The sequence below is a fragment of the Xyrauchen texanus genome, chromosome 14 (genome assembly GCF_025860055.1).
Source record: "Xyrauchen texanus isolate HMW12.3.18 chromosome 14, RBS_HiC_50CHRs, whole genome shotgun sequence".
NCBI lineage: Eukaryota > Metazoa > Chordata > Actinopteri > Cypriniformes > Catostomidae > Xyrauchen > Xyrauchen texanus.
In genome coordinates this window covers 38,642,424-38,652,423 of record NC_068289.1, presented here as the reverse complement: position 1 = coordinate 38,652,423, position 10,000 = coordinate 38,642,424, and the positions used below count along the sequence as shown (strand labels likewise).

General features: G+C 37.7%; 1 protein-coding gene across 1 annotated transcript in view; it reads right to left on the bottom strand.

Annotated features, from left to right (window-relative positions):
* Positions 1–2,081: 2,081 nt before the first annotated feature.
* LOC127655361 (E3 ubiquitin-protein ligase SH3RF3-like) overlaps positions 2,082–10,000 on the bottom strand; it is a 168,488-nt gene continuing 160,569 nt past the window's right edge. Inside the window, exons 10-11 of the mRNA XM_052143126.1 lie at positions 9,142–9,491; positions 2,082–2,550 (exon numbers count right to left, since the gene is read on the bottom strand). Coding sequence (XP_051999086.1) covers positions 2,382–2,550; positions 9,142–9,491 — 519 coding nt within the window. The 3' untranslated portion in view covers positions 2,082–2,381. The remainder of the gene's footprint in view (positions 2,551–9,141; positions 9,492–10,000) is intronic.

Below are 10,000 nucleotides of genomic sequence, written 5' to 3'. Positions count from 1 at the left end.
TAGAAAAATAAAAGCCGTTGAACACTCGATCTCAGATCATACACTGATGACGTGTGAGAGCCGCAGTTGGAATCATTTCCTGTCCACATTTCAGTGTGTGACCTTCACGATCTGATGCTGTTTGGGATGTTCAATGTAAACACGTTCTGAGTGACACGCAGGAATCATCAAAGCTGCTTCACTCTGAGGTGTCCAATCAGGTCGAGGAAACCTCATTTGACTTTCACACACTGGAGGGCGCTGAAGAATCACTTCTGGTTGGCAGTTTCCTCAGATGGAAGGCACGATAGAGCCGGATCTGATCAGAGGTGAATGTTGTAAACTGTGCGAGATGTGTGTGTGATGTGTGTGTGATGTGTGTGTGATGTGTGTGTGATGTGTGTGTGATGTGTGTGATTGGTTCCACTGAAAGGCTGCCAGTGTTGGTGCTGGAAACGGATAAGAGACTAAGACAGCCGTCTTTCTGACATGTAAAGTGATCAAAGTTTGTATTGTTTAAACATGTCGTTTAGGGGTGGGGTTATCTGAGACCTATCATACCATGACAATAATTCACTTCAATAGAGCGCAGCAGTGACCGCCCACTTTTTCAGCCATCTTTGTTCTGGAAGTATTTTCCACATTTATTAAGAGTTGTGCGGCATGAACCAAACCGACACACTCTGAGGTGAATCACAACATTACAAACTTTGATTTGAAGACAAAAAGTATTTAAAAATCTGATTAAACGTGAAAGATACAAGACTGTGTGCTTAACATCTTTAATGAGGGAATGAACTACAATCCCATGATGCATTGAGAGTGATGTCATCGAATTAAAAACTATGTGAAAATATAAAACGATTGATTTAAAGTTGTTGATTATAAGTCTAGAAACAATATATTTTAAGTTAATTGCAAAATATTCATATATATATATATAAATAGGAATATAAACATTAAGTAGATTGAGAGTGTTGGGAGAGTGACTTGATTGCATCACTGGAGTGGGCGGAGCTGCAGAACTCTTTTCTGATTGGTAGATCTCTCTTCAGGATTATGGGTAGTGTAGTTCTCTCAGAAATTCTGCTATTAAACATTATTTAATAGTTTTTTATATATAAATATCAAATAAAAAAATAAATCAAATTACATAATAAATATAAATATATATTTATATGTATTTTTTTGCATATAAATGAATGCTATTCTACCTTTTGCATTGATTTTATATATATATATATATATATATAAATCAAGGCAAAATTTTTATTTAATTATATATATATAAATATCAATGCTTATAATGATTAAATATATATATATATATATAAAGAATCAAAAATTGCATACAATGAATTTATATATAAAATCAATGCAAAATTAAATAAAATTAAATAATAAATTATATATATATATATATATATATATATATATATATATATATATATATATATATATAAAATCAATATTTTTTAATAATCTAATAAATGAATGCTATTCTACTTCTTGCATTGATTTTCTATATATATAAATAAAATCAAGGCAAAACTTAAATGTAATTATATATATATATATATATATATATATAAAAAATATTTCAATGCTTATAATGATTATATATATATATATATATATATATATATATATATATATATATATATATATATATATATAAAAGAATACAAAATTGCATACAATAAATGTATATATATATACCTGTAATTAATGCAAAAATGTAATTAAATATTATATATATATATATATATATTGAAATAAAACCAATAATAATTTTTTTAATAATCTAAAAAAAGTCTGTTCTTTTACTTTGTGTATATGATATGATATTTGAATATATATTTATTAGAATTATATAACATCGATTAACAACCTCAGAGCTCGCGGTAGGTCTGCCTTTAATCATTTATAAGTTATTGTTAATAATAAATTCCTCTCTGGGTCTTTACTTCCAGAACAGGTTGTTGTGCCGTATAATGCTGCAGAATTGTGGCTGTATAAAGACACTGAATTAAAGGACTTTGGATGTTAAGACTGATAAAGAGAGATCACGATGTGCTGCATGTTTGCACGTCATAGTTTGACTGGAGTCCGAACACCGGCTGAACACCGGCTGAACACCGGCACCGCTTCAGTGGAGAAGACGTGTTTGTGTTGTGTGAGGCAGAATTGGGGAAATCCACAACACAAGTGCTTTCCTAACAGATCTATGAGGAGAATGGCAGTAAATGTGCTTGTTCTGTGAGCAGCTAATGAACTCATTCAATCGTTTCTCTTTAAATGCACCCATGACATCTTCGCCTCGGTTTGTAGAGATGTGTTGGACCATGAGATGTTTCCGGTGCGACTCCCCCAAGATGTGTTTGCTGGCGGATGTTCCTCACCTAGAAACTCTCCACGAAGCTGCTGGGAAAGAGTCCGGTTCGTCCGGTGCGCTGTAATGTCCCTTTATACCAGCCGTCCTCTCGCTTCTTGTGCACGAACACGATGTCGCCCTCCTTCAGCTCGATCTCTGCTTCGCTCTGAGGCGGGTACGGCACCACCACACGATACCTGACAGCAGATTGAACATCAGAAGAGCAAAACTGAATGTACTTGACAGTAATTATGCATCATAAAAACACAATCATTTGTGATTGTTGTTGATGTTCTTGGTCACACAGATTTAATGACACGGAGGAGACGCACGATTACTCTGTTTCTGTGACAATTGAATGAAGAAACACAGAATCTTAACGGTCTTCATGATTAATAGTAAACAATATGCCGATGGTTTTTACCCTTTAATCATTTTTATTTGTGTAGCACACAACATGCGTCGTTTCAAAGCAGCTTTACAGAAAATCATTATTTTTATTGACAGATTAATGATTCATGTGTTTAAAGTTCATCCTGGATTAACTGCAGAAGTTCACATTGATGCAATTGTCCTGTTAATTGTCTGATGAAGGGATTTGTTGGTAATTAATTGACAGTTGATGTATTCCATTATAAGAGTGTAGTCCATCATTAGACCGAGGTGATGCAGGCAGAGATTAATGAGGTGCATTGTGGGGGTTCAGTGGGGTTCAGGCAGTGGCATATGAAGTGTGAAGTGATGTTTAAGCTCTGAAGGTGTTTTTAAGATTTCCTGTTTCAGTGGAATACCCCAAATTAAAGACTTATAACTCGACAACAAAACAAAAAAACAAGGAGGGTCAAGTGTTTGTATCATTGTAAAGAAAACTTTTTTTTATGATATAGATTATGATACACTCTGAGACTCTCAGCCTAATAAACTGCTGAAAATTTATGGGAAAAAAAAAGACAAAAATTTACTTTTTTTTCTTATTTTCTAATTTGTCATTATATATCTGTGGGTGTAAATAATGCGGCTCTGATAAACTGCTTTTGTTTTGTTCTCAATCATGTCGACCATATCTGAGAACATTTGTGTTGATACGACAAAGCGATCAAAAGTTCCAACATTACAAATATAATTGATCATAGTGTCCAAAAACATCTCCAAACAAATAAAAGATAATAATTGTACATAAGAACTAATTACACATGCAAACACAACAATGACTAAAGGTTTGCATAGCATGCACACATGATTTTAGTCATGAGATTTCACAGAATGAGTTTCATTCTGTGTCATTTGAGTCATCATTGAGTCTGTGTCGTGTATTTGGCGCCATCTCCTGGTGGTCATATGTAACATTGTGCTTCATGTGAATTATCTAATGATCTATACATCTGATTATCTTGTGTGTGGACTCGATTGAAAGATAATCACAGACTCTAAATAATCATATGTGAGATTTTATGCTCACATTTTTCTCAGATACAGTTGGACGTGATTGGGAACAAAACAAAAACTTTTTTTTGCCACCTTTTTTAAACACATAAGTAAGAAAAAAGTAATTTTTTGGGGTGATTTTTAAGCAGTTTCTTGGGCTGAGATTCTCAGAATGTATCATAATCTATATCATTAAAAAATGCTAAAGGGGGGCCTGGGTAGCTCAGTGGTAAAGGCGCTGCCTACCACCCCTGGAGTTCGCTAGTTCGCTCCCGCCAGGTCTTCTAAGCAACCAAATTGGCCTGGTTGCTAGGGAGGGTAGAGTCACATGGGGTAACCTCCTCGTGGTCACTATAATGTGGTTCTCGCTCTCGGTGGGGCGTGTGGTGAGTTGTGTGTGGATGCCGCGGAGAATAGCGTGAAGCCTCCACACGCACTACGTCTCCACGGTAACATGCTCAACAAGTCACGTGATAAGATGCGTGGATTGACGGTCTCAGACGCGGAGGCAACTGAGATTCGTCCTCCACCACCCGGATTGAGGCGAGTCACTACACCACCACGAGGACTTAGAGTGCATTGGGAATTGGGCGTTACAGATTAGGGAGAAAAAGAAAAAAAAATAACAAAATCCTAAAAGTTTTCTTTGCAATGATTACAAATACTTAACACTTTTGTCAAGTTATAAGCATAACATTTTGGGTATACCACTGAAACAGGAAATCTTTAAAACACCTTCAGAGCTTAAAGGGTAATTCACATTGTTTTGTTCGGCGCACACACACAAAACTGTTTCGCTACATTGCTAACTGCAGAAATCATTGCGCTATTACCTCCTGAGGAAAGCAGGTGGTAAACTGAATTTGATTTAAAAGAGAAGTTGGTGTGCATTTTCTATCAATCATCGCAGCAGTAACTCGTCAAAAAATGATCAAATGACGTTGAGGAGCTTTATAACCTCCATATATCGTGATAAGCAGTGAAGTTGAGCTGTAAAAGAGATGATTCATGTGTCTGAATCACAGTAGTGAGTGATGCTGTACACTCCAGATCATCCTCCGCTATATACAGCGCTCAGAACCGACCCGCAAGATCCAAACTAAACCGTGCAGATTGTGTTCCGCACAGATTTTGTGTCCATGTTTGCGCATCCACGTTTGTGTCCTGCATTACTGAATGGACACTAACCCAGCACAGATAATGTGTGCAAACCGGCTTCACTTCATCGAAAGTAATTAAGAATTCGACCTAATAATGGATAACATTTGGTTAATTTCAGTCTGACACTGTATTAAGGCTGGGTGAAATGAAGTCAAGCTATTTTTATTTGTATAGTGATAATTATGCTGTTATGTCTCTTACTGTCATTGGGCATCACCAGCAGCTCACTATACGATGCATATTACACATACTTGCAGAGATCGTGGAGTGATACAAGGAACAAGAAAGATGACTTACAATAGCCGGATATCACTTTATCACTGGATATGTGGTTGTTATATCAGAGCGCTAGATGATAGATGTTGTGGGAACTCGAGGGAGAACAAGACTGAGTTCAGAAGACCATCTTAAAAAGCGAGGAAGAGTGTGGATTTGAAGAAAGTCAAATAAGAATGAAGGGATTATTGAGCGCCTTGTAAGTAAGGAGAAGGATTTTAAAGTCAACGCGATATTTAACTGGGAGCCAATGCAGGGATTGTAATATGGAGTAATATAGGAATTCAGCACTTAATTCATTTACATTTATGCATTTGGCAGATGCTTTCATCCAAAGCGACTTACAGAGCACTTATTACAGGGACAATCCCCCCGGAGCAACCTGGAGTTAAGTGTCTTACTCAAGGACACAATGGTGGTGACTGTGGGGATCAAACCAGCAACCTTCTGAGTACCAATGTATTATACAGAGCACTTATTACAGGGACAATCCCCCTGGAACAACCTGGAGTTAAGTGTCTTACTCAAGGACACAATGGTGGTGGCTGTGAGGATCAAACCAGCAACCTTCTGAGTACCAATGTATTATACAGTGCACTTATTACAGGGACAATCCCCCCGGAGCAACCTGGAGTTAAGTGCCTTACTCAAGGACACAATGGTGGTGACTGTGAGGATCAAACCAACAACCTTCTGATTACCAGTTATGTGCTTTAGCCACTACGCCACTACGCAAAGAGTTTATAGAGAAGTCTTGATGGCAGACCATAAAAAAGAGCGTTACAATAATCAATACAGGAAGTGACTAAAGCAAGTACAAGAATCGTGGTGTTCTTTACTGAAAGAGCTGGACAAAGTCGATTAATATTACGTATGTGGAAATACGCAAAACGAATGACACTGTTTATATGTGGTTCGAACGATACAGTACGATCAACGATGACATCCAAACGTTTAACCTGTTTAGCAACAGAGACTGGAAAATCATCAATATTCCCTGAGCAACATTTAGACTTGGCCAAGTTGGTTTTTGAGCCAACAAGAAGAATTTCAGTTTTACAGCGGTTTAGTTTAAGACCATCTGATGTAAACCACTCTTTCATCTCAACTACACAATCTGAGAGGATAGATGGAGGAAAAGTAGACGGTAGGATTGGAGGACAGGTAAAGCTGGGTGTCATCAGCATAGCTGTAGCAAATTTCCTAAAAATATTACCAAGAGGTAAAGGATAAATAATAAATAAGAGAGGCCCTAAGACGAAGCCCTGCGGGACTCCAGTACTTTGATGTACATACATGTACATGTACACTGCCTGGCCAAACAAAAAGTTGCTGTTTAGATTTAGATAAGCAAACACTGAGAAGACTATGATTGGATCATTATTGCAGTGATTAATATATATATATATATATAACCATGCTGGAAGACGGATCCCGTGGTCGTTACTGTGATTCAGAAGGGGCAAATTATTGTCCAGTATTAAGCAAAGAAAACAGCTAAAAGGCCGAAACTAATGGGGCTTTTCCACTGCACGGTACAACTCCACTCTGCTCGACTCTGCTCGCTTTTTGGGGGTTTCCACTGTGGATAGTACCTGATGCTTTTTTAGTACCACCTGGGTCGAGGTTCCAAGCAAGCCGAGCCGATACTAAATGTGATGTCAAAACCTTGCAGATCACTGATTGGTCAGAGAGAATTGTCACTACCAGCGTCACTGAACACAATGATCTAGTAGCTAACAGCTAGCGGTGTGTGTTATTGTTTTGGTCAGTTTGTGTCATGTTTAAGATGATGTCACGTCAGTAGAGGTGGCGCAACTATGACGATCAGCCTATAATCCCACCCACGTTGAGGCGACACTAAACTGCAGTGGAAATGCACGCTCAGAAAAGTAAAGCGAGCAGAGTCGAGGCGAGTGGAATCATAACGTGCCGTGGAAAAGTGCCAATACTTCACACAAGTACGCGAACGCAGACGCGAGCACTTGGCCAATGCATTACATACGCTCTTGTGCTGCTCTGGCGGTTACAAACCTCACACCACAAGGGGGCGATAGAGGTTTCTTTAGGCGCCACGAAACTGGATGTAGTGAAAACATGACAGATTTGAGGTGGATTAGTAATATAGGCACAGTGATAACTTATTAAATCTCTACCTAAAATACACGACTTTCCTCATTAGATAAGTATTCGTTATAACACTTCTTGTTCTTTAACCCTGCAGTCAATGCAAATAAAGTGTGTGTGTGCATGTGGTACGTTTACCTAACCTCAGGTTGCTCCAATGGGGAGCATAAAGATTGGACTGTGGAGCCGATAGAAAAAGGTCATGTGGTCTGACGAGTCCAGATGCACCCTATTCCAAAGTGATGGTGCGCCAGGGTAAGAAGGGAAGCACATGATGCACCCGTCATGCATAGTGCCCACTGTACAAGTCTCTGGAGGCGTGTTATGATCTGGGGGTGCTTCAATCGGTCAGGTCGAGGTTCAGCAACGTTATGCAGCTGACTACCTGAATGTACTGAATGACCAGGTTATCCCATCAATTAATTTTTTCTTCCCTGACGGCACAGGCATATTCCAGGGCGACAATGCCAAGATTCCTCGGGCTCAAATTGTGAAAGAGTGCTGTTGAATTGGCCACCACAGAGTCCTGATCTTATCCCCATTGAAAGTCTTTGGGATGTGCTGGAGGAGACTTTACAATCAATGCAATATCTCGGCCAAAAATTAATGCAACTCTGGATAGAAATAAATGTTGTGACGTTGCATAAGGTTGTCGAAACAATGCCACAAAGAATGCGTGCCGCAATCAAATTTAAAGGCGGCCTGACGAAACATTAGAGTAACTAACTAGAGTGACTTTTTTTGGCCAGGCAGTGTATATATATATATATTTACATTTATGCATTTGGCAGACACTTTTATCCAAAGCGACTTACAGAGCACTTATTACAGGGACAATCCCCCCGGAGCAACCTGGAGTTCAGTGTCTTACTCAAGGATACAATGGTGGTGACTGTGGGGATCAAACCAGCAACCTTCTGAGTACCAATGTATTATACAGAGCACTTATTACAGGGACAATCCCCCCGGAGCAACCTGGAGTTAAGTGTCTTACTCAAGGACACAATGGTGGTGACTGTGGGGATCAAACCAGCAACCTTCTGAGTACCAATGTATTATACAGAGCACTTATTACAGGGACAATCCCCCCGGAGCAACCTGGAGTTCAGTGTCTTACTCAAGGATACAATGGTGGTGACTGTGGGGATCAAACCAGCAACCTTCTGATTACCAGTTATATGCTTTAGCCCACTACGCTACCACCACTCCAACTCCCATATCTGTATATAATAATAATAAAAAGCACATAAGTATTAACCACATATATATATATATATTGATTAATATATATATATATATATATTTTTTTTAAATAATACAATTAAATAAAATATATTTACATAAATAAAATTTGAAAATAAGATAAGGTACAATGGAGTTAAAGACCCCCTTATTAAAAATGTGCTTTTTCTTGAATATATATATATATATATATATATATATATATATATATATATATATATATATATATATACTGTCTATTAATTTAATAAAAATATAAAAAATATTAGAAAAATAACATTTATATAAATAAAAATATGAATAAAAAGTATTATTTTGTATATATACACACATAAATAAAAAAATATGAAATATATTTATTATAAAGAGAAACATTTTACTGTTAAAAATAAAAAATAAATAATTTCCATTGAACATGGATTGGATTTGTTAAAAACAAACTTCTAAAGAGAGCCACAATGAAGGATACATTAAATATTTAAGAAGATAAGTAAACATCACAGCACAGATAAATGAGGTCAGCAGGTTTCATGACTAGATCAAGAGACACCGCTCACCTCTCTCTGGATAACGGCTTGGGTTCGGGTCTGATGGCGAGCGGCGATGACGAGCAGAGCTGACGTGCTGGTGGAGACACGGAGAAGTTCAGATCCAGTGAGCCAGACTTCCTGTGGAGCGGCTCGATGCTCATGGCCCCCTGCATCTCGCTCTCGATGGGACACGACCCCGCCCGGCCGTGACCGCCTGCGGACCGCAGCTCTGGAGCCATTGCGCCCTGAAGGGAGGAGGAGACAGAGGGCTCGATGGCCGGGGAACGTGCGTCATGCGTCGGGGAGACGGACGGCAGCGAGCGGGATTTCTTTTTGGCTGCAGCACCAGAGAGAAGCTTCAGTAGACCACTGCTCTTCTTCTCCTTCTGTGAGACACAACAGAGAGGGATGTTTGAGATCTGTGGGGTTCAAGCACTTTAAAGTGTCATTTATATGGAATAAAGTCCGGAAGACGGAATCTGCATGCAAACAACTCGGATTCCCACAGAATTGTGACATTTGTCATTCATAAATGTTCGACACATTTGCTACAAACTTGCTGGAATATGTCTTAAATATTTCGGCTAATGTGATGATGCTAAGGGCTTCAGTGCAGAAAATGTGAAAAAAGGTCAGCAGATTATATCTACCTAAAGGCCCCTCTTATCAAAAATGTGTCTTTTCTGGTAATAAATAATAATTTTAAAAATAATATTAATTAATATATATATAAATACAATAAATATATATTTAATATATTATAATATATATATATTCACATTAAAAAAAAAAAAAAAATATATATATATATATATATATAAATATTTTGTTTTTAAATAATAAAATAATAACTTCTATTTATATAAATTATAAATACAATTTTAAT